Source organism: Drosophila eugracilis, unplaced genomic scaffold, assembly GCF_018153835.1.
Source record: "Drosophila eugracilis isolate 14026-0451.02 unplaced genomic scaffold, ASM1815383v1 contig_2155, whole genome shotgun sequence".
Classification (NCBI taxonomy): Eukaryota; Metazoa; Arthropoda; class Insecta; order Diptera; family Drosophilidae; genus Drosophila; species Drosophila eugracilis.
Window position 1 is genome coordinate 509373 of NW_024573039.1, and position 24494 is coordinate 533866.

General features: G+C 43.8%; 3 protein-coding genes across 5 annotated transcripts; 1 reads left to right on the forward strand and 2 right to left on the reverse strand.

Annotated features, from left to right (window-relative positions):
- Positions 1-439: 439 nt before the first annotated feature.
- Positions 440-17584, reverse strand: LOC108117604. 3 transcript variants are annotated; one of them, XM_017230127.2, is made up of 8 exons: positions 14284-17584; positions 10458-10920; positions 7962-8138; positions 6660-6994; positions 6190-6593; positions 5757-6126; positions 4281-5693; positions 440-4112 (listed from the first exon to the last, which is right to left on the reverse strand). In XM_017230127.2, the coding sequence occupies exons 1-8, from the start codon at positions 17152-17154 to the stop codon at positions 3627-3629; spliced, it is 6519 nt and encodes a 2172-aa protein (XP_017085616.2). In that variant the 5' UTR covers positions 17155-17584; the 3' UTR covers positions 440-3626. The 3 variants fall into 3 exon arrangements, with proteins under 3 accessions (XP_017085616.2, XP_017085615.2, XP_017085617.2); XM_017230126.2 differs by having other exon boundaries at positions 440-4049; positions 6660-7222; XM_017230128.2 differs by having other exon boundaries at positions 440-4049; positions 14284-17583.
- A 4025-nt stretch (positions 17585-21609) lies between these two features.
- Positions 21610-23139, reverse strand: LOC108117606. The gene has a single exon (XM_017230129.2). It carries the CDS (start codon positions 22966-22968, stop codon positions 21841-21843), a length of 1128 nt encoding a protein of 375 aa, XP_017085618.1. The 5' UTR covers positions 22969-23139; the 3' UTR covers positions 21610-21840.
- A 284-nt stretch (positions 23140-23423) lies between these two features.
- Positions 23424-24234, forward strand: LOC108117592 (microtubule-associated protein RP/EB family member 1-like). The gene is made up of 2 exons (XM_017230096.1): positions 23424-23497; positions 23564-24234. The coding sequence occupies exon 2, from the start codon at positions 23588-23590 to the stop codon at positions 24086-24088; it is 501 nt and encodes a 166-aa protein (XP_017085585.1). The 5' UTR covers positions 23424-23497; positions 23564-23587; the 3' UTR covers positions 24089-24234.
- Positions 24235-24494: the final 260 nt, after the last annotated feature.

Consider the following 24494-nt stretch of genomic DNA (forward strand, 5'->3'; position numbering starts at 1 on the left):
TTTAAGGGTAATCTTTTCAAATATGGATTAAATTGGATGATATAAGCTATATAGGAACAATTCTAAGATATAAAACAAGAAAATCTTGGCTTAAAAACTAAAATTCAATACTAAATAATATTAACATTAACCTTACTTTGAAGTTGTAAATCATAAGAAAGCTGAGAACTTTTTTAAGTGTTTTTTTTTTAAATAAACAAAAAGTTAATCTGGCAAATTGTTGGCTTTTTGAAAATAGGTCAAGGTTGTTTAAAAATAATGATTTATAATTGGAACTAAATTTGATAACATTCAACTTGTTATTTTTAAGCTCGAAAATTGGTAAACAAAATATTTTGAAAGCTTTTTACCTTCAAATTGGAAAACTTGAAAAAATATCCAATAATTTCCATTTTAGCCACCCCAAACCCACTAAAAAAGATACATATCATTCACTTGCTTATCATTTTTATATATTTCTCATATATTTCTGGTTTTCCTTTTTGTTTAAAATGTATTTTGAGTCATTGGCTCAGTCATATACTTGTTGAAATCTGTTATATACTTGTGCCGTCGTTCACTTCGATCCTTCGCTTGGTTGTTCTTGTTTTTTGGGGTTTTTTGGTTTTTTTTTTTGGATTTATGTTTTCATTTTCCCTTAGCCCCCCACATACATATAGCCTATGTATATGTCGGGGAGGGGGGAGGCATTAATATATTCGATCTTATTTATACTATTTCATACACATTTTCTGTTGGTTTCTGTCAATCTTTACTTTACTTTCTGTCTGCATATCCAAAATCGCAACTCAAATTATCAAAGAGGATACTGTCGATGTGTGTCTAAATATATCGGTTTATCGTTATATAATTTTCAACTACTTTTGCATAGAAAAAAATCGAGTTTGTTAACTCAAAGGAGAAGTCAAAAAAAATAGGGAATTTTCATGCGATTTTGAATATTTTTTCTTAGGGGAGGGGGATTTTTTTTGCAATGTGCTTGGAGTTCGTTCAATGCCATTTATGTATTACATAAACATCTATTATATATCCATATATATGTATGCCTGTATGTATATATATACATATATATTTATTTATAATTTATCGCTTTACTCTCGCTCGCTATCTGGCTCTAAATGTATTTATATAATATGCAAATCGCGCTGCGTTTTCTAGTCAATTCTAGTGTCGGAATCTCTCAGTGGAACCGCGTAAGTTAAACCAAAAAAAAAAAATCAAAAATAAACAAAAGAAAATATTTAAATATATATTGAATATCGAACACCTAAGACCACGCTTTAGTTATCGTTTATCGTTTATAGTTAATCGTTAATCGCTCTGTAAATGTCTGTGGTTTTTTGTATTTAAATCTATGACTAAATTTTTTTCGTTATGCGCTCTCTATCTCTGTCACACACTTGCTAACCATCTCTCTCTCTCTCTCTAACTGGCCGACAAACTAACTATCTCGCTTGCGCTCTCTCATTGATTTGCGTTGTCATTTTCATTTGCCTTTTGCCTTTTGCAATTAACGGTAAATCGCTCTCTTTAACATTATTGCACTCTTAATTCGTGTTCTTTGTTTTTGGTTTTGTTTTGTTTTCTTTTTCTTTTTTTCTTGCATTCAATAGTTTCAATACGTTCGTTATAGACATTAACACAATATCTGAATCGAAATACAATATTCATATTTTGTCATATATATATGTATGTCTGTATATCAGCTTAATGTTTCATATGCTGGATGTATGTGTGCATAAATGCACTTATATCTATGCGAATGTGTGGGTGTGTGTGTGTAAATTTATATTTTGAAGAGACTGAAGTTATTATCCTCCAGATCAACATGACTTTTTCGTGTGTATATTCTAACATTGTTGCTTATGATTGCTCGATCTCTATATGATATCATTATTAACTAGATGATGTGATCTGGGAGGTATGGGATGATTGAGAGAGGAGGTCTGGGATGCAAGCTTTTGGCACTGTGATGCTCTCACTTCGGTAGAAAGGCGATCCTGAGGTGTTTTTTTTTGAAATTTCTGCTGATTTAAAAGCAATCAGCCTAAGAGTATGCAATGACATAGTGCATACGTTTAAGCAGGACTGCCTTGGAAATCTCACAGCTCCTTTCATCAGGAACATCTCGTTAGGTTTGGAATGTGGAAGATGTTGTGGCATGCAATGCTGGCTGATCGAACTACAAATGAAACCCAAACAAACTGTAGCATACAAAACATACATACATATACATAGATGTGTCTGTGTGTGTATACATTGTACATTATGCGATACATCCTGACTTAAGCACGTAGAAAACAAATGATTGTTTAGAATTTGAAATTTATTATACATATCAAAAAAAAAAAAAAAATAATTTAAAACTAAAATCTCATATATATATATATATACTTGTATATAATATATAAATAAAGCCTAAGCCTAAAAATATTTCTATAATTTTGATACTCATAAAATATATCATATATCTGGTTTAAGTTTAAGACTCTTTGATAAGAGAGCTTTTGGAGTTAGCAACAAATTGCACTACATTGGAAATACCATTTATAATATCAATTCAATTCAATATAATTTAATTATGTTTAATTTAGTTTAGCATTCGCATATGTATATATATATATATAATATATAATTATGTGTATGTATGTGTGTCTATATAGAGATGCCTTTTCAAATTCAAAAAATGCACTTTCTTTCCATTGAGCAAAACTCTTTCTTTCTTTCTTGGCTAACAGCAATAGAAAAAAAAAAGGGAATTCAAAAAAAAAAAATTATTCTTGTTTTACATTTCTCTTTGTTTTTAGTTTTAACTTTGTTAAATATAATTTTCATAGCTTAATTAACTCTTTCTTGGTTTTTCTTGTTGTTCTGTTTGTTTGTTTGTTTGTTTGTTGTTGTTGTTTGTTGTTGTTTGTTGTTTGTTGTTGTTGTTGCATTACTAGCACCCAGCATGTATATGCTTCGAAATAAATTCATGTGATTTGGTTGTATTTTGGTTTACATTCGCTTACATCATCATCGCTCTGCTTAACTACACTCGACTAAGTAGTATTAACTATCAAATAAAATCCTCGACGTCTAGGCTAAACTTAGGCTGTACTTTTTTGGGGTATTGCAAGAACTTTGGATCGTCATTAGAATAGCTATTTGAAAACGAGGCAGCGACAGATACCCCTTCACTTTTAGAAACTAAAGGTTTCTATTATTTTTAAGACTTCAAACAACTTAAAAAGCATTCTTGTAATACATATTGTATTATAATCTTAACTGATTTTAAACCTTCACAGGTTCTTGTGACAGATACACAAATACAAGGATACAGACAACACGGATACGGCTAAGTGATAATCATACTGAGGCTTAGGTTACCAATACACTTGCTAGAACGGAAGATCAAAATGTTTCTAAAGAAAACAAACGCTCGCTAGGGTCAACTGAGGGGCAACTCAAATCAGCGGATGGGAGACATGGGAACTCGAGGATTCAGAATCTCGCGGGGCGGGCGCTCATCTGCCGCCCATGCCGCCGCTACCCAAATGCACTGAAGTCGCTGACATTTCGACAAGTTGACACTGGCGGCGCTCAACAATGACCGCCGCTGGCAGCGACTATTCGAGCGCGGGTCATACGTTCATCGCATAGTATACAGATCCCTGAGCCTGGGCGCCTACACCGACACCCACTCCCCCGGCGGCCTGTTGCTGCTGCTGTTGCTGCTGTACCGCTGCTGCTTGTGCAGCAGCTTGTGCAGCTGCCGACGTTGGCGATACCATGGCATTGCAGTCACTATGCGATACGGCAGCTGCTCCTTCGGGCACTCCGCGCTCACTAAATCCGGGCATTCCACCGTCTGGTCCAAATTGATAGTGTCCTTGCATCAGGCGCTGCTGTTGTTGCTGCTGCTGCTGCTGTTGTTGCTGCTGCTGTTGTTGGTGTTGCTGCTGATGCTGGGCATAGTGAGCGGCATGGCCACGCCCACTGACCACATGCAACTGCATGCCAGGCAGGGCATAGCCAATGGGCACTCGAATCGTCTGCTGAGTGACCTGATCCGGCGAGAAAGGCAATGGATTTATAAGAGGCATGGCATTGCTTTTAACTTTAAGTTCCTAAAGAATAATTAATAAAATTAATAAAAAATTCAAAAAAAAAAAGATTAAAGAACAAAGAAAGATAAAGATAAAAGGAACTCATAAGACTAATTCTTCAGCGATTTTGGTAAGAGAAGATTGTTAGTTTGAAATAGCCATGGGATGAGAACACCCTCTCAGTCTTACCTGCTGGTACTCGAGGATGTTCTGGCGCTGGATGTGGGCCAGCTTGGGATCTCCGCTGCTGCTAGTGGCGAACTGGGAGTAGGTTTCCGCATTGTACGGGATGAGGACCATGGTCTGGTGGTAGTTACGCAACGGCGGCGGCGACTCCGGCCGCCTTGTCGGGCTGCGGGCAAAGTGACTGCTGTAGCTGCTGTGCTTGCTCTGCTCGATGGCCGTGGCAGTGGCGGTGGCCGTTGCCGTGGCCGTAACGCTCTGACAGTTTTGTGCCGCAGCAGCGGCTGCATAGAGGAGTGATGCATCATCAGCACCGCCGGCCGCCGTGGCGCCCTGCTGGATCATCGTCTGACGGAACATGGTGCCGGCGGGCAGGGTCTGGTAGTAAGTCTGTTGGATGGCAGCCGCATCCATGGGGAAGCGCTGTTGCTCCCCAGTCTCGCTGTAGAAACTCCATGTCCGCTGCTCTGTTTTCTGCAAGGCGGCGGCCATTTGTTGCTGCAACTGCTGCTGATGTTGCTGGTGAGCTTGCTGCTGTTGCTGTTGCTGTTGCTGCTGCTGTTGTTGTTGTTGTTGTTGCTGTTGCTGCACACTCTGTGGCACATTCTGCGGCGAGGGATTCTGCTTAACCGTATTGGGCATGGCATAGCCCTTGACCGCATGCTGTACCGGCTGGCTATTGACCACCGTGGGTATGGCCGCACTCAGCTGCTCCTGCATCTGGGCCAGGATCTCGTTGGTCGAACTGAACTTGGGCTTGATGCCGCGCACCGAAGGCCGCTTGTTAAATCCATAGTCATTCTGTTCGTCATCATCGCTGCTGGCCTGCGATTGGCTGGGCTCTGAGCCCGCTCCCGTGTACCGCTTCTTGAGCTGCTCGGTCCGCTTGGCATCTGCCTGGGCAAAGGCGGCCAGTTCGTCCTGCTCTTGTCGGCCGGCGGCCTCCTGCCCCGGAGTTCCGGCAATCACATCCGGTGCCACCTTGCGTGCTTCTTCCCCAACACCGACTCCTCCTGGTCCTCCAGCAGCAGCCAATCCTTGAGCCAATCCCTGGGCTGCCATCGCAGCCGCATGCTGAGCAGCCGGATCTCCTGAGGCGGCTGCTGCTGCAGCAGCTCCCAGTAGCTGTCCCATATTGAAGTCAGCGGCCGCAGCGGCGGCGGCATAGTGGGCGGCATGCGCATGCGTGTGGGCGTGGCCATGGGCATGCGGATGAGCGGCAGCTGCAGCGGCCAATGTGTAATAGGAGGAGAGGTCGTCCTTGTTCCCAGCCACACAGGCGGTCAGGGGGGCCAAAGTGGAGGAGAGGAACTGACGCTTCGGCTCCGTTTGGCGGGGTGGAGTGCGATGGATCTGCGTATGGACCACCGGCACCTGGATGCCCATTCCCAAGTCAGGAGCTGCCGGACAACGGCATTCCTGTAAAGAAAGGAAAGTCATCTTAGAAGGTTGCCGAAAATGGAAGTTGGATGAAAAACTCACCTGGGGTATTATGACTATGGGGTTCTCCTCCATCTCCATGATCTTCTCTTGCTTTTTGTCGCGGTTAAAGATGTCGGCGATCTTCTTGTAGGCCGACGATCCACTCGAGGAGCTCGATACCGAGCTGCTCGGTGAGAAGCTCTTCTCGCCGTTGACAAACTTATGAGCTGAACCAGAACCAGGCACCGGATTGGGATTCTCCTCGCCAGCTGGACTGTTCCGCTGAGCCAGCTCATCGGCACGTTCGGCGGCAGCTTCGGCGTCCTCATCCACAGCTCTTTGCAGTTCCTCGGCTAGATCCTCGTCGATGTCGCAGGTCAGCTGCTTAATGCGCTCCTCCAGCGAAATGTCCGACTTAACAGCCTTTTTCCTAAGGAAGGAAGTTGGGACATTAGATGATACGATCATAAACTGAGACTACTAAGTTATTTACTTGATCAAAGATCTTCGCAAGATATTCCTTTCCATGCTGCGGCGCAGGGTGTCGGAGTCGCCGCAGCTTCCTGGCAGGTGGGTGACCAGGCAGCCAGCCCGCTTCGACTCATCGAAGGCCCTGAGTGCCTCCGAGGTGAGCACTGGCGCCTGATGGGCCGAGACGCTTGGGAAGAGCTGGCGCACCGCCGAATTGGGTCGCAGCGCGTTGTTAAAGAGCGTCGAGTGCTTCTTAATGGGGATCAGTTCGTTGATCTGGTTCTCGCTGTCATCCAAATCTCCGGCCAAAGACTGGGCATCGCTGTCGGTGCCGGCATTGGCCTGATCTTCGGTCACGAACCTCACCGATCGCTTTGTGGCTCCGCTCTCATCCTCCGAAGTGGTGTTATTCTGGTCATCCGACTGCTGCTCAAATGAAAACAAGAAAGGATTAGAGGAGGATGAAACAAAGATTTTGATGGGACATCTCACCTGAGAGATGGAATCCTGCTTCCATAGTTTGCCGCCCTTAAGGATTCCGCTGATCTGCGTGGGCGAAGTCTCCTTTGGCGGTATTGGTGGCGGTTTCTGGGCCTCGAACTGTTGCTGCTGCTGCTGCTGCTCTGATGCTGATGCCGCTGCTGCTGCGGCTGCTGCTGCGGCGGCTGCCGCTGTGGCACTTGCCTTAGCCGGCAGGGCAGGCGGTAGCATATCTGCCGCTCCGCTTGCAGCTGCGCCAACTGAAGGCGTGGCGGTACCAGGTGCGGGTGTAGAACCAACCGTAGCCACATCCTCATGCGCCTCCCGGATGATGCGGCGCTCGGTCACTGTGGTCATAGTGGTAATGGTTTCAACAACAAATCGTTTATTTTTTGAGGAGCTACTGATGGCCGGAACCGGAACGGGTACCGCCATTTGGACCGGCATTGGCACCGCTACTGGTACCGGTATTGGGGTTTGGGTTGTTGTTAACCCGTAGGCGGAACTAGAGCCGGAGCTCGAGACGGATCCGGAACTGGCCTTGCCACTGGCCGACTCCTTTCTAGCCTTCACCACTGCACGTTCAAACGCAAAACCATCCAAGGAAGGCATTGGATTTGGTTTTTAAAAGAGAGCATTTATTGGCATTGAAAAGATTTTTGGGTTTTGAGATCGATCGATGTCGATGTGGAGATCATGATTAGCGATGGCGGCCACCACGATGGTTACCATGATCCATGCTATGTACAGTGCCCATGCGGATGTACACGATAAGCCAAGAGTTGGACAAGCGATTAATGGGGACGTTTGGTTGATACTTTTGAAATGAATGTATCTTAAAGATGTTAGCTTGGATTTTGGGATAAGCAATTGCTTTCTTTAAAGATTTACCTTAAAAATTTATCAATTTTGATTATTACATTTTGTTAAAGAAGTTCTATTGCCTTATAAATGTTAGTTAATAACCTAATTATGAAACAGCAAAGGCTGTTAGATACAAAATGTATCTTGTATCTTAAAACTGAAATAGTTCTAAGCTAATTTTGGTTGAAATATGTAAAAAAAATAGATTGGTTTTCTCTTCATGCCTAGATGGGAATTTAAAATAGGATTGATAGAGTCATCAACCTTGATCGAATCAAATCGAATCCTTGAAGGACGAACATGAAATGTGCAATATGGCCATGTGGCGAATGGTGGCGCTTGCTTGCTGTGCATAAATGCATGATAAAGCTAATGACAAAGGTGGGACATGGACATGGACTTGGATTTGGACTTAGATTTAGATATAAGTTAATAGAGAGGGGGGCATACCTGCTGTGGGTGATGGCTTGTACTGCGACTGCAGAACATATTTGGGCCGCTCCTCGCCAGCAATGATCTCTTTCTGGGTGATGCGACGCTCCGGGGAACTGGTGTGCAGTGGCAGAATTGCCACAGCAGGTACACCAAGCGGAGTCATCTCCTCTGGACACTGCGGGGAGCTGCATTCTGTAAGTAAGCGAAAGGTAAAGAAGGGGTTAAGGTTGGTAAAGGGTAAAATGTATAATTAAAACATTCAAGTTTATGGTGATGGTTCATGGTTCATGGTTTATGGTTTGTGTTCTAATTTGATTATCCTATTAGTTAAGAGTTTTGTTTTAAGTATATATTAGAAAAGAGTTGGAAAAGGCACACCTTGTCAGCTATATTTTAAAAGTGAAACTAAAACTGAAACTGTTGACTGACCCCTTAAATTATTGATATACAAACGGAAAGGGTTACAGTCAGCCGTGGCACAGACCATGCTTGGCTACCTTTGATGGAACCTTAAATATCAAAAGTCGATGACGAATCGGTGGCCAAGTTAGGGGCATTTCCGCCTGTTGCTGTTGCCAAAGCGGAAGCGCGCTTGAAGGATCGGTAGGGGGTGAAGCGTTTTTTTTTTCAGCTTTTCGGTTTTTAGTTTTTAGTTTTCAGTTTTCAGTTTTCAGTTTTCCGACTTCGATGGGCATACATAGTTTGGGTCATAGGCATATCTCTGGGCTTGTCGCTGAGGGGCTTGTCGCATTCGCGGTTCGTTAGGCGCAACAATTAATGAGGAACGGGAAACGCCGGAAAATTCCCTATAACCCAAACTCATACTCTCTCACCCCTATCTCCCACCCTCCGATTTGGCAGCCAATAAAGCGTGACCACCGACATTAATGCAAATGCCAGGCCCTTTCTCAGCAATTCAAACATCCTTTTAAGGGTGTTGTAGGAGGAATTCGATTTGAAACAAAGTCAAGTTGCCGTAAATCAATCAATAGAACTTTCTGTGGAAATGCGGGCAAGTTGGCCGGAGGGAGGGCGGCAACCCCAAAACAAACCCCGAAAATGCCATCGAATTATTTATGGCACAAACCTGGCAGATAGCTGAAATTTTAGCGATTTCTTTTGATTGCCTAAATGCCTTTGATACGTCCGTCACCATGGAATTATACTAAATGGTTATAGCCGCTCGCTCGCTGAGTGGAGTTTCATCGCAAAATGGCAGTCGTTAGCTATTGATTGATTGGCCAGAAAGGTTATGGCCGAAGGTGTAATAACTGCTAGTTATAGTTTTTGGCCTTTTTATTTAAGTAGATTAATTGTTATATTAAGGCCCACTGTACAACTTTTATCATAACTTTTATGTAAAAGACCCACTGTAAGCTTAAATAAGAAACAACTTAACTGTAAATATTATCCTGGCATACTGTTATCTCTTTCTATCATGTAAGTAAGCTTTAAGAGATCGTTTTGTATGTACATTCGTCACGCTCTCGGAGAAGCGAGCAGAGGGATATGAAGAAGAGAAGAGAGACATAAAAGCAAAAAACTAACAAGCAGCGTCTTGTCTTACTATTACAGAAAGAGTATAGAAATGTCAGGAATAAGCAGCCATAGGGATACCCTCCTTATCAAGCTTAAAAGATATATCCAAAGGCCTTGTCAGAATGTGTATCTGTTGGGTACTCGCTTGTTTTTTTTTTTTTATTGACACTGGCCAGCCGTCTGAACGTCTGTGAACCCTGACTGCCACCCACCCCCACCACCACACCCACAGCACAAATTTTCCGAATTAAATTAACTAGAAAATTACAAGAGCAAGTGCAGCGAACTAGCGGCCAAACAGGAAGCATTAAAAATGGCGTCCAATTTAAAAAGGGGATACCGAGGCCGATGCTCCAGGACAAGCAGGACGACTAGGACGACTAGGACGACCAGGGATGTCAACGGGCGAGTGAATGTTTGCATAAATAATTCATAATTAGATTACACAAAGGCAAACGAAAGCGTTTGTGAATGAAAAGAACTGGCCCGCTAGCCCCCCCGCGGGATTCCCACTAATTGCATTGCGGCATGAAGATGGATGGAGACAGGGTTATAGGCAGCCTTTCTCCTCCTCCCCCCTTTCCGCCGAATCCATGCACAGTACATAACTACATGTACATCAGATCAAACATATTGTCAACCCCCTTGCCTCGTTCCCGCCCCCTTCCACATTTGTACATCTTTCACCAACAGCTGCCACATAATGAGTTCAAGTTTCAGAATTTGTGGGTTAAATATGGCCAAAAGGGCTATGATTTCCGCATCTGCCTTGTTTTTTTTACATATGTATTCGAGTTGGGTTGAAAATTATGGAAAATTTAATATTTAAGATCTGATCTTTGCCTTTTCCTACAGTTTTTGTGACTAAATAGAGAAAAATCTAAAGAAAGCCTCCCACTTTCTTCCTAAAACCCTAAGAAATCTTCTTGCCCCATTAAGGATATCAACTTTTCTCCCTGTGCAGCCACTCACCTGCTTCCTGGAGCTGCTTGGCCGCACATTCGGCGCACTCGGCACACTCAGTGCAAACGCCCTGGAGGTCCTCCTCCGACTGCTGCTGCTGCATAGCTCCATGATGAGGTTGCTGATGTGGCTGTTGTTGCTGTTGCTGCTGCTGCTGCTGTTGTTGCTGTTGCTGCTGTTGTTGTTGTTGCTGCTGTTGCTGTTGTTGTTGTTGCTGCTGCTGCTGGGCACTGCCGACGGGTGGAGGCGGAGGCGGTATCTGACCGCCTGTGGTATTGCGGGCAGCCAACATTGCGGCACGCTGTTGTTGCAAACGCTGAATGACCTGCAGCTGCTGCAGGTGCTGTGCCCCGAAGATGTGACCGCTCAAGGCGCCGCCGAGCGTGTTCTTCAGACTGCTGTCCTTGTAGCCATCGGGCGGACTGAGAGCCGCATCGTCCACGAACTCAATTGGCGGCTGGTATTTGGGACTCTAAAAACGGGAGAGAAAACACAAATTTTGGTAAAGTTAAGTAGGCTAAGTGAATAATGCTCGTAAGCCGTGGCATCTACCGCAAATTAAGCTAATTGAGTTGCATGGACATGGACCACCAACACATCCATGTCCTTGCAGATACATATGTATGTGTGTGTGTGTGTATGCAAGTGCTTATGCATAGTGAGGATCTAGGGCCAGGGATGACGAACTGGGCGCCATAAATCAGCGTTAAGCCCCGTCCTTTCTGGCCCAGCCACTGTGAAATATCTGCTGGCCTTAATGGCACTGTTTGGCTATCTGATGGATACATTTCAGCTGGTGATATGAGAAGGCCTAGAATGGCAAGTGGAATGTAGACTGTTTCGGGAATTGCAGGGGCACAGAAATAACAAGATATTCTTGTCCTAGATGAAGTCTCTTTTAGACACTATCATTAAGAAGTTAGAAAGATTCATAAAACTCGAAGACTAACAAAGTAACCACAACTGTCATCATATTTCATCTTTGATGACTCTATAACAAAATGCAGATACTTCCCGGTAAGCTGTACACTTTTCCGTACGACGAAGGGCGCAGGAAATGTAACAAAAGACCGAAAAACTTAATTCAGCCAAGTACATAGGGAAGAAGAACATAAAGAAGTGCATAAGAGTTATGTTGGACATGTGTATGCAACATAAAAGTTGCAACCGAAAAAGCACGGGTTCGAACTCCATTCTGCCGGAATTCCTCTGAGAACTGCCAAAATCCTGTTTATTTGCAACTGCAGCGCAGGCTGCAATGTCTAGACAAGGATCTGAGCCTTCTCTCCTAGCTTTTCCTTAACCCCTACCCAATTTTCCATAGCATTTTGGGCAAACCTGGCCCCTTTAGTCCTGTCATAACTCTGCCCTGAGATGCGAAAACTTTTGCATAAAAATGCGTATTCTTTCTACGGCTGAAGATGTGGATGTGGCTAGCTGTCTGTCTGTGTATGTGTGTTTGTGTGTGTGTGTGTGTTATGCAACGTGCTTGGTAAACTTGTTACACACACTAAATGCATATTAAACTCTTCAGAGGACCCACACACACACACACACACAGGCACAGACATAGAGGGGGCAGGGACATGCTTAAGAAGCGCCAAGTCAAGTACATTGGGCGCTTACACTGCAAGAAAATGAACAGCGGAAACTTCAGCTTTGAGTAAGATCACGAAAATCTGATCATCAGTTAAACGTTGATTTTTCCAGTCAGTTAAGCTTTTACATTAACTTTCCATTTATTGCCTACTTTTGGGCATCAAAAAATATATCCTTTTCCTCTTATCAAATCCAAAACTTAAAACGAATGTGGTAAACCCATATAGAATACCAAAAAGAACTCTCAAAAATGATTTTTTTTTCACGATGCACTCTCGACTGGGCACTCAGACAGGACCCTGCCAGGACATCAGAGGAGGGCAGAGCAGATAAGCAAAAAAGCGGCGCACTCAAGTGTCGCTTATGTGGCAGCAAATTGAAATTTAAACGCAACTCGAGGGCCGCTCAGGATCGATACGAGTGTCGAGGTGAGAGCGGATGTGTGTTATGGTATGTGGTATGTGGCATGATGGCTGCTTTGCCACGATGATTATGACAATGATTATGAAGCTAAGGGGGGGACGGCGGCGGCGGCGGCGTCAGGATGGAATCAACGAAGGAAGGAAGGAAGTAAGAAAGGAATGTCCGAATACTGGCGGCAACTTTCCAGAATGTCCTTAACACATATAACGCGTTCGTTCATCACGATATCATCAGGCGCACACAGACACACAACCAACGAGCAATTCATAAAACAATCTATCACAGACTTGCTGGTGAGGGGGGTGGTAGATGGGGGGCGCGATCGACAACAATGTCGCTGGTTGTTACTACTACTACTACTGATGCTGCTGCAGTTTCGAGTTACTGGCACAAGAAAAGCATTTTGTATAAAAGTTCTTAAGTGATTTATACACACTTGCCAATAGAGAATGCGAGGACAAACTCGCAGCTATTATGTGTTACGTATAACCATACAATGGGGCATATACATACATATATATATATATATATATCTTTATATATATATCTATGTGTATCTCAGCTCGAGTGGGTGTCGATGTGGGGTGTGGATGGGTGTCCTGCGGCTTGACTCCTACTTGACTGCCACTTGGGCGGGCGAAACGAGGACACTGTGGCTGCTGTGCTTTTGTTTCTTCAATTGTACACACTCTTACACACACACACACACACAGACACACGCACATTGATAACAAAAGTTGGACAGCGTTTGCCGTAATTAACATGAAAAGCGGCCCATTTTCACCATGTCACACTGTCGGCAAAAGGGAGATAACGAACAAATCGCCAAATTGAAAAGGAAAATAAACTTCGTACTCCTAATTGTGAATATTGTCCGACAAGGCATCGTCCTTAGACTTAGAGCTTGGCAAGTCCAAGTCAAGTTTGGCCAAGTGTGAGGGCAAAAGATAAACCAGTTTAAGTTCTGACTAGATTAGTCTTGAAACTAAAAGAAAACAGTGGAAAATTGAAAGTCTCAGAAGCTGAATTGTTCTAAAAAGGCAAATATTTCTCATAAGGCAACCTTTCTTTTCATGCTGCACCCTGAATTTTCCTAATTAAAATTTGATATTTCCCAATGAAAACTGAAAGACAGACTCTCGGTACTTACAGTATGAAAAGCTATTATGAATATGTTGCAAGTAGCTTTCAATTTAATAAGACTGCACCTCTAACGAGCTGTGTTGCAAGGGAAATACTAAGTAAATATAAAAAATCAGCCAGGTTTCGAAGTTCAAATTGACAAAGGCATGTCGTCGATGGTGAGGAGGAGGGAAAAGCCCCGCCAAGCGAAGTCAGTAATAAACCAATTTAAGTTGCGACCCCTGTGAAATGGGATAGTTAAAAGACCGAGGTGCGTTTCAGGTTGCCCTCATTAGCCAAAGGCAAAACGTTGGGCCCAGACCAGGGCGGGCTAAGCAACTCGAACTCGGCAGAAACGTAGACGGAGACAGCTAATCAGCTTATACTAGGAATCGGAATCGGAATTGGACTTTACTACTTACTGGGTTGGCCGGAAAGGAAATGCAATCGGCTTCTTCTTCTCCTTAAAAGTCAAAGTAAGCTAACTAATTTCGTAGTTAACAATAACAAGAAGTCTGTCTGTATCATTAATGAGCTACTTGAGTTTGCAGAGCTTTTAAAAGTACAAAATTTAAGCCCTAAAACTCTTTTAGTTTTGTTTCTTTCTGATGGGAACTTTTCGACCAATCCTGCAGAGATTCTTGAAGACAAGAACCATCTCTAACCACCCAAACCTATCTAAATCACTCACCTGTGGCGTCCTGCCCTCGCCCGCCTCGGCGGGATTAACGGCATAATTGCACTGGCATCCCTCCTCGCAGCAAAGACGTACCAGTTCATGCTCGCCGCAGGTGCAGGGCTCTTCGTCCTCCTCGTCGTAGGCGCAATCCTCTCGAATCAGGATAATATAGTCAGCCTCGAAGAACTCGTTACGTGTCTCGTCAAAGACAACGCGATTCTTGCGGGCCGGTGGCGGTCTATTTGGCTTTTTGAGCAGGCCGCGTAACTGACCATTGACCTCGCGCATCTTGTGGCCGTTGATCAGGTGGGTTGGATGAGTTGGCTGGCCTTGGGGATTCGGTGCTGCTGTTGCTGTATCTGCTCTAACTGCAGAATTGATGACGCTGGCTGATGTGGATGTGATCTCCTCCTGGCTAGCTAGGCACTCATGGCACTGGCAGGCTCTATCAGTATCGTTATCGTTTTCGATGTCGACGTCCTCGTCCTCGACCTCGTCCTCCTCCTCTTCGTCGTCGTCGTCGTCTTCGATTATGAATTGGCCGTACTCCTGTTGCTCGCTGACAAACTCGGCCAAGAGCTCGTCGTAGCACTGGAAAGTACTAAATCTGTCCTGTTGAAGATTTAGATTTGGCTTCGACTGGCTATCTGGGTGGCTGTGGCGCCACTGCAATTGGCGGGCGACCTTCAGATATTCACTGAAACGCTGGACATCAAACTCACTGAGCGATGGCCCAAAATCGCCGGCCACCGCCGCCTTACAACTGGGCTGTGTTGGCACAAAGGCAGAGCGCCTTGTCAAGTCTTTGAAATCCTCGTTGTAGTCACAATCCGTTTCGATTTCAATCACCACTTGGCCGCCGCCGTCGCTCTCTAAAGGCCCGATCCTGCGCACTGGCAACTCGCGACGCGTATTCAGCAAATGTTGCTCCTGGCAATTTTCAGCTGTTTGTCTGGTCGCTGGGGCAGTTGTTTCGCTTTCATTTGGCAATTGCTCGACTCGAATGCCATCCACATTTAATTGAATTGCAATTGAGTCCGCTGTAACTGCTGCAATCGCCTTATTGTCTTTGCCTTGGTCGGACTGGGTTGGGCTGGGGGTTTGGAGTTCAGTTTGGGGTTGAGTTTGGGGTTGGTTTGGCCAGCCTTCTGGGGGTAGTTTCTTTGTTATGCTTATTGTTTGTTGCTGGCCCTGTACCTCCTGCTCCGCCTGCTTGTGCTCCTTCTCTTGCTCCTGCTGGTGTTGTTGTGGTCTCAAGGATGCCTTTACACAATCAATGTTACAACTACTGGCCACCCGTCCCTGAAAATTGTATTGCAGGCGCTTCAAGCGTTGGCTGGCCACAAAATCCTCGCCCAAATCTTGCTCAAAATCGATGAGATCCTGTTCGATGCAGCTTGTTGCTACTGCAGTTGCTACTTCTGGTACGGCTGCTGCTGGTACTGGTGCTGTATTGCCCACCAAGGATTCGCAATCGATGAGCTTCTCCACGGATGTTGCATTTAAATCTTTGGGCTTTGACTGGTTGCCGTTGTCATTGCATGTTGCTGATGTATCTGCGATGCTTTTCACGTAATCCACGTAACCGCCAGCAACAACAACAGGCCAACTTTGTGGTGGGCGGACAGCAGCAATGCCAGCGACATTATCAACACCACATCCAGTCAAGGATGAGTTGAGGTACGGGTATGGGTATGGGTATGGGTATTGAGAATATGGCAATGACAATGGCGCCTGCCCCGCCTCCTCCTCCTCCGCTTGCTGCTCCTGCTGCTGCTGCTGCTGCTCCTTTTTCGAGCTTAAGGTTGTTGCTGTTGCTGATGTTTCTAATGTTGTTACTGCTGTTTCTATTGCCGTAGCACTTTGCACATTTTCACTGGTGTAAAAAAAATTATCTAGCCCGCGAGCAGACAACGCGCTTTGCCTGGCTTTTTGCACAAATTTTTCTGTACGTCGCGCGTCGTCGTTGTCGTTGTCGTGGTTGCTGGTGTCGTTGCCAGCTTTGGCTTCGATTTGTGTGTTTTCCGTGGATTTCCCGCTGCTATCTAACTGATTTCTTGTTCTACAAGAATTTTGGCAATTGATTTCCACTGAATTTTCACTGGAATCTATCAATTTGCACAGTTTTTGGCCAGAATCCGTTGACTGATTGCTGCTAGTTGACTGTTGTAGCTGCTGCCTCTGCTGCTCAGCTGCGACGACTGCTGCTGCTGCCACAAGGTTGGCTTTGAAAAGCTCACTGCCAATTGTAGGTATTGAGCAGGCGCTGCTCCCCTTGCTGTTATTGTTGTTGTTCTTGTTGGCGTTGCTCCCGTTATTGTTGTTGTTGCTGTTGCTGCTGCTGCTGCTTGTCACATTGGGTGGTTGCAGGTATGCGCCTGCGCTCACGCTCTGCCTCTCACGCTCGAGTTGCGCGTACTCACATTTCGTGGCCACTTCCGTTGCTGTGTTGTCGCCAGAGTTGCTAATGTTGCTGCTAGTACTGCTGTTGTTGCTGTTGCTGTTGCTGTTGCTGCTGCTATTGTTCCCGATGTTGCTCCTATTGTTGGTGCTGTTATTGCTGGTTCTGCCCTTGTTGTTGCCAGTGTATTCAGCACGCGCACGCGCCTCCACTCCGTCTATCGCTGAGTGGCATTGCTGACGCACCTCGCAATGCACGGCAGCAACATTGTCGCGTGAGTCGCGTGCCTCGCATGCCAAGTGGCCAGAAAGCCCACAGTTTTGGCCTAGACCACCACCAGTCGTATTGGCCACTGCCGCTGCCACGGCTCCTGGCTGATTATCCTCATTGTAGCTGCTATTGCTTTTCCCACTCGAACGCATTTTGCTGCCGCATATCGGCTCATTTGCCAATGCAAGCGTCAACATGTCCACAATCAGCATGATCGCAGGGAATGAGCCATGATCGGAAAGGAGGCTACTGCCACTGCTAATGCTAATGCTAATGTCCGTTTATGTGGCTGGGAGTCGTTCCTATCGCCAGTTCCCACCAAAGCCCCACACTAACACCAGTTGAGTTTTCCGCCTTCGAATTGCGTTCGCTTTGCATAAATTACATGAAAATTTCACACAGCCCGGGAAATTTGTATTATTGTCCGTTGGCACTTGTCGTTGGCGATGTCGAACAGGTGCGCAGGGTCACTCGAGCGCATCCTGTGTGTGAGTGTGTGTCCCAGGACCAGATAGTGGCTCGTTATGTTTTCTTTTTTTTTTGGGGGGTTGATGGTTACGCGCCACTGCGGCCAAACAAAACGGCCCAACAATACAGCACCGTCCACCACAACAACAACAAAAACACTCTCTTTCAGCGCACAACAACAAAAACGGAACACGGAACATAAAAAAAAAAAAAAATGATCAAGTTATTTACTTAATTTTCTTCCCGGTTTTTGGGCTTCTTGGTAAAATGGGTTGGTTTTACGGTTATTTTGGGTAGTTTACTTGTTAACCGACCGGCGCACGTCCGAACGCGAATCGTGACGGAAGTCGACTGAGCAAACGCAGACCGACTCAACGGAAAAGCAACCTCGAAGGCCCTGTCTTCGTCGCGATCTCGGCCTTTTTCTCTGCCATCGTCGCACAGTGGTTTGATTCTTCAAAGCAATTGGTAAATTTGAAAGTTGCTGGACTTTAGATGGAAGTGGGGAGCGTAATAACAATACTTTTCCTTAAACTTCTACTCACCTATAAAAATCTTTCGAAATCAGAATCATTAACCTTGAGTATTTATCAATAAGACCTTTGTAGCTTAATTTTAGATTCTCTTACAAGAGCCATTAAATACCTGAGATTTCAGTGAAGCCCCACTAAACTGATTTCCTAAACGATTTTTAAAGGCAACTTCCTCGTGTTTCATGTTTTCATTTGTTTGAATATTTACTTGTATGTCGGTTTTTTCCATCTATATTACTTTACTTTAAAATCATAATTTTTTCAGATATGAGTCACATTTTTTGAAATTTGATCCCACTGTCTCTTCCGACTTCGGTGTCTCGGGGGCGCAAGCGCAAAAAAAAACCGAGCAAAACGACGAAGAAAGGTAACGGAAGAGGCAGAAACAGAAGCAAAGGTGGTGGTTGGTGCATGTAAAACGAGCGGCGCAATCATTGGTCAGGCGATGTCAGTCTAGCTATTTCTTCGATCATGTGGAAAATATATATTTTAATATAAATTATATCCAAAAATAGATGGAATTAACATATTAAGATCTTTTTTAAAGAGAGTGTAAAAGAGGAAAACTCAAATTGAAGTTCGATATCCAACTCAATTTTTAGCTATGTTTTATGCAAATTTAGCTTTCTTTTTAGTTGGCAGCACTGTTGGGTCAGGGGGTGATAGTGCGAGTGGCAAAGGGGAGACTCAGCTTTTTAATGACGGTTCGGAGACAGATCGCATGTTTGTTGGCCAGGCCCAGCAGTAGAAAAGGTAATAGAAGGGGTGACCATTACGGATTACGCACTGGGACCGCGTTTTTTATGACCATCAGTCGGACAACACTTTTCAACGGCTATTTGCGATTGCTCGGATCCAAAGTGAGCAGACGTGCTCATGTCATAAACTTCGGAAGCCGAGATTGAGATGATCGTGATCGTAATGAAAGTGATTAGACAGGGGTAATGATATGAACACACTTAAATGTGTCACCGTGAGATAGACTCGATTTCTTCGTGTTAACAGAACTCTGTCACGATAATATGATAATATCTGGGTTAATAAGCTTTACCGGGTACTCAATCCGATAAATTTTAACAGAACTAGAACGAAAATGATTCAGTAAACAAGATTAGAAAATAAGATTATAATATAATAATGTTAATAACAAATAATACATTCACCAAAGATAGCTTAAGTTAGTTTTAAAGATCAAGATCAGGATAATCCTGTTTCTTTCAAGTAAAAAACTCAAAAGTCAGGAGTACAATTATGAATTCATCTTGTAATATCCCATTATAGTGTTTTTTTATTCTTAACTACAAGTTAATAACTACCCAAATTTTAATGCTAAGAATTACGTACAATCTTATTGCTCATTTGAAAGTTTTATCGTAGCATTTGCAATGGCTCTCAGAATCTTAATTAAGTTTCAGACTCGGAAGGGATTTCACGTGGGGTGTTAGCAAGACAATCGACCATCAAGTGATACGATTTGGATCTTTTCATGGGATCGCGTTGCAAGTACCCAGAAGTACATGTACTTGCTGTAAATGCAGACGTGAGTATATAGGAAAGAGTTCCACGTACTTACTAACCCCATATAAAACCGACTCATTACCCCGGCTCCAATGATGATGATGATGATGATGATGATGACGACAACGACGATGATGATGACAGCCAAGAGCAAGTGCCCGGGGGCACCGAGTGTTATATGGTATGGAGTATGGGGCAGATCGTGTGTTTTTATTCCGGGCAAAACTTATTACTAAGTAGGAGCAGATCGCGAGCAAACTGAATGAATGGAAAATTGTGGGAACAATGGAACGTTTGCCGAGCGTGAGAAATTGCCACCGCCAACGCGTCGGAGGCTTCTTCTTCTTCTTCTCCAGTGGTTGCCGGTGATGCTAGTGGTGGTGGTGGTGGTGGTGGTACCTTAAGCCCAAAGATCTCCCAGTCTGGAGCTGGAAACTCCTAGGCTGTTTAGCACACAATGCCGCCATTAAAGGTCGACGCTGTCTCCGAGTCTCAAAGACTCCCAGGCCCAGAAACCCCATCTATATATTATATATATATGTATGTATATATATATAGTCATATATAGTACTCCCCAACTATCAACATTCAGTGGAAGTTGCGCAGATATGACGCCAAATTGCCGTCTTTAAGTTGACTAATTTTCATTTTGGGCCGCTGCATTTTCCACTTGCCATCTGACATTTTCATAAGGCCCTCAAAAATATGCGCATAATTCGAATGCGATATTAAGCGTATGTGCGAATAGTTTTCCCCTCGAACCCAAGAGCTTTTCATAATTCAAGGCGAGCGATTTGACGATGAGTCGCGGTTCAATGTCTCCGGTTCCGACGTCTCCATGTGCGTGACTCGGCATTATAAGTGGGGGTCAACTGGCGGGCACACCATGACTGACTGACTGGGCAATTATGGTTGCAATGCTCAAGATTTTCTTACCATTTTAATTCTGTTGCTTAGGAAATTCCGCATAAAGAAGATTTCAATCAGAAAAACAGCGAGTGAGGATCTTAATTAACGATTTTCTCAGATTTCATGTTAGGAAAATTGCAATAAAAAGCATTAAAAAGGATTGAAAACTTGATTAGATAATCATTCCATTTGTGGAGATCTAAAACTTAATACATAAATCTATTATCCATTCCAAAACGTTCTATCATAATAATATTTAATACATAAAAACCGGAGATACATTAACCATTTCCGAAACATGGCTAACAAAATTCGCTGAACTCGCTCACTTTTGGCGCACTTCTGAAGCGACTAAGTGAAAATTAAAGCCCAAGCGAAACGAGATCATTAAGTGAGTTCCCCTTAAATGAAGGCCATAAAAATGTTGCCGGCAAACGGACAAATTTAGATGTAAGAATTGTCATTAGAAGGAAATCCCTTACAATGTCCAAAACCGACTAGCTACTAGCCCAACCCACATTAGATGTCTAAGTTGTGCACTGGAAAAATTGACATGAATGGTAGATAGAAGTTATGTATAGACAATATATGTATATAATATTATTGATATATAATATAACGTTTCAAACTTTATCAATATATCAAAGAGGTGTATCCAAAATTTATATAATTTTCCAATTTAACCAATTTGAAAAGCCTTTTGATTAAAACGGCAAAGATTTACAAAAATTTGGTTGCTTTGGTTCGATTTTTTAGTGCTTTAAACAATTTTTTGGAGTATTATTAGTATTATTTTCTAGTGTACCTTTACCTTACCTGTCCATCGTCTTCTTCTTTCTCCGCCCCGCATCAAATTCGCCTAACTGACTTTTAATTGTTAGAGACGGCGGGCAGGAGGAGGTTGAGGTGTCTGTTTTCCTATCTTTTCCCGGGCTCACATGTCTCCTGGTGTCGGTGACAAAACAAAAAAAAACCAAAACAAACCTCGGACCCATGCAGAGTTGCCACTTGTATATGGCATGTAACTCTATTTACGACTGACAAGCATCGCCCTTTGTTGTAAGCCGGAAAAGTCGCGGTGTTTACCTGATGACCATATCTCTGCCATGATCGCTGCCTAAGATTTCCTGGTAGTTGCAAAACCCAACCCATCTGGCAAAGAGGAGACGCCACGAGCTCATCTTGCGACAGTGATTAACGAGACAAATGACAGGCGCATTTGCAGGATTTCCTAATGTATGACTTTTTGAAATATTTTAATTATTGTCATAAGTGCATAAAATAAAGGTATCTACAAATAAATTTGTATATATATTAAAAGCAATGGGTAAACACCAGATGCGGCTTTACTGACGACTTGTCATTGGCTTCCTTGTCAAGGAGAGCCAATTTGACCGGATCAGCCTCGGAGAACGAATAACAATTTTGAAAATATTCTATATATCGACCGATGGAATTTACAAGGTTCATCTATTGATTATAGATTTGATCGTGGATGGCTTCACTAAGGGCCTGCAGTGCGATTGAGTCCATTTCTCGGATAAGGCAGAATGCGGCGGAGAGGATATTACTTTGACGATTGCTTCGCTGATCTAAATATTCAACATTCCCGGAATAATACGTCTCCTGAGGCGTTACACAAGTAATCATTTCGGGAATAAAACTTCCGTTACCGGTGGGGATGGAATAGACATCATGGCTTCTGGCATTAACGGCGTCCAGGTGGTTATGGGCCATCCTTAAGGCAGCAGCGGCTCCCGAAACGGCAGAGGATCTATAGGCTCCTCCGCTTGGACACTGCTGAAACGGCTGGCTTTGAAGTCCACGAAGGACAGGTGCAGCATTTCGACAGGGCGAAGTCGATCGACTCCTGCTTAGGCCAGAAACATCAAGCTCCGTGAAATCTGCGCCAGCGTTCCTGACCACTCGCTGCCGCTGCACATCCCGCTGCCGCTGCACATCCCGCTGCCGCTCCACATCCCGCTGCCGCTGCACATCCCGCTGCCGCTGCACATCCCGCTGCCTACAACGCAGATCGCGTTCTCGGTTCCGTACGATCTCATCTTCCGCCTGATCCCTTTCCATGCGTTCTAGACGGGACCTGCCCCTACCACCGAACTCCTCAATGGGAATGGAGGCAGAATCAGCAGCATTGGCATTGGTCATACTCGGGAAATACTCGTTTCGCAGGGCGGCTTCCAGCTCCTGATCGGATACATCTACATTGTCCAGCTTCTTAAGTTTCGGCAACTTGCGCAGCACACAGGCCCGATAATTGTCACCGGCAGCTTCTGAGCATGGGTTATCCGCTATCCAGAGCGAGGTCAATGACCGGGCTTTGGACAGGAAACACAACTCCTCAAAGCTCTCGATCTCGTTCTTGCGTAAATAGAGCTCCTTCAGATTGTAACAATTCTGCAAACTGCTCAGAGTTTTGATCTTGTTAACGCTGAGGGCCAAGACTTCCAAGAGCGGCATCCTCAAACAGATGGTAATGTCCTCTAGCTCGCCACCCCAGGCATTGAGCTTCACGACTTTGCGATAATCGGAACACTTCGACTTGGCCTCAACCATTTGCTCTGTTAGCCGGTTAACCATCTCGGTATTAGCGGTATAAATTAGAAGGGCCACAACAGTATATCACTTCTCAATGTAAAAACCGTGCAAATATTCGGCGATAACTCACGAAAATTTGTCAAAAAATTTAAAATAAAAAAAAAAAATCCAAAAAATAAAGCTTGAAATTTAGTAATGATTTTGATGTGCTCATTCAGAGAGTTAGGAATGAACTGAGGTCGAAGTCGTTTCCTTCCAAACACATCTAATGCAAATCCCAAGGCCTACTTTTCCAAAAAATTGTCCTTATTTTTTCGAAACATAGTTATTTTTTATAAATCTTTGAAAAGTAGGCTGTGGCATGCTAGGCCTACTTTTCAAAAAGTTTTTCCTTATTTTTCGAAACATAGTTCTTTTTATAAATCTTTGAGAAGTCGGCTTTTTAGAAATCTTTTGAAAATCAGGCGTACGTCTTAAAATTCAGAATCCCAACGAACTTTTGACATTCAAATTTATAATTCTGTACATTACGGACATAACAAATCATACCATATTTTTATTCTAATTAATAGTAAGATTTTTCTTACACATTTTTCTATCTACCTAAATATAATTTTTGTTTATAAACTTTTTATAGATTTTATAAATTGTGTTACCAGTAATGGAGAAAAACGGGTTAAGCTCCTTGGGAATAATATTTATGCAGTGCTCGGCTGCAATACGAGGTTGGGTGAAACAGAGCCTTAACATTGATATGCGTTGCATTGAGGAGCTATCCTCTGGAGCCATCTACTGCCAGTTGCTGGACATGATTTACGAAAATGTGGTGCCGCTCAAGGATGTCGTTTTCGCTACAAACCGTATAACTATTTTTAGAAAAAACTTTATAGTGCTGCAGAAATGTCTGGAACAGCTGGAGATTCCGATCGAAGTGCCCATCGAAGACCTTGTTTGGTGCGACTTTGAGGCAAACCTGGCTTTTGCCGTAGAGTTCTTCAAAATCTTCAGGACTCTCAGCAGCTCTTGTGAGAAACGAATGCTGACCTACAAAGCACTGACCGCCCGTAACTATCAGAAGTTCTCGATGGACCCCCCAACGCTGGTCTCTCGTGGAACTGAGATCCCAAATCTCGAGGAGCTGGAAAAAAATTTCACAAGCTAACGGAGACGGTGAACGGATTAAATAAGATCTCGGAGAAACCTAATAGAACCTTGGGAGATGCCATCTATAGATGCCGGACCAATTTCCGGCCTGATTTCACTTGAGCAACTTCAGAGAAATCCTTCCAATTACAGACCGATAACATATAAATGAGTTTAAATGGGAGGATCTGTATTATAATTGTGTGATAACTGCTGATTTAGTTACTTCCTTGTGCCAACCTTTAGTAGGGGCGAAATTTACACACAATTAATTTTTCAACTCATTTCAATGAAAAGCTAATTGTTGTACATTTCAATATACAAATTCGGAAAGCTTAAAATAATTTTGAAAACTAATTTCTTCTGTCCAAGTTTTCCGCCGCTCTATAACTTATCTCGCTCGATAACTTATCGAGTATGACCAC

Excerpts from the sequence above, each read along its gene's own strand:
- LOC108117606 (XM_017230129.2), bottom strand. The coding sequence starts at position 22,968 with ATGGTTAACCGGCTAACAGAGCAAATGGTTGAGGCCAAGTCGAAGTGT.
- LOC108117604 (XM_017230126.2), bottom strand. The coding sequence starts at position 17,154 with ATGCTGATTGTGGACATGTTGACGCTTGCATTGGCAAATGAGCCGATA. Across the intron at positions 7,223-7,961 it reads CAAGCCATCACCCACAGCAG|TGGTGAAGGCTAGAAAGGAG; the intron begins GTATGCCCCCCT and ends TTGAACGTGCAG. Across the intron at positions 6,594-6,659 it reads AGCAGGATTCCATCTCTCAG|CAGTCGGATGACCAGAATAA; the intron begins GTGAGATGTCCC and ends TCATTTGAGCAG.
- LOC108117592 (XM_017230096.1), top strand. The coding sequence starts at position 23,588 with ATGGAGAAAAACGGGTTAAGCTCCTTGGGAATAATATTTATGCAGTGC.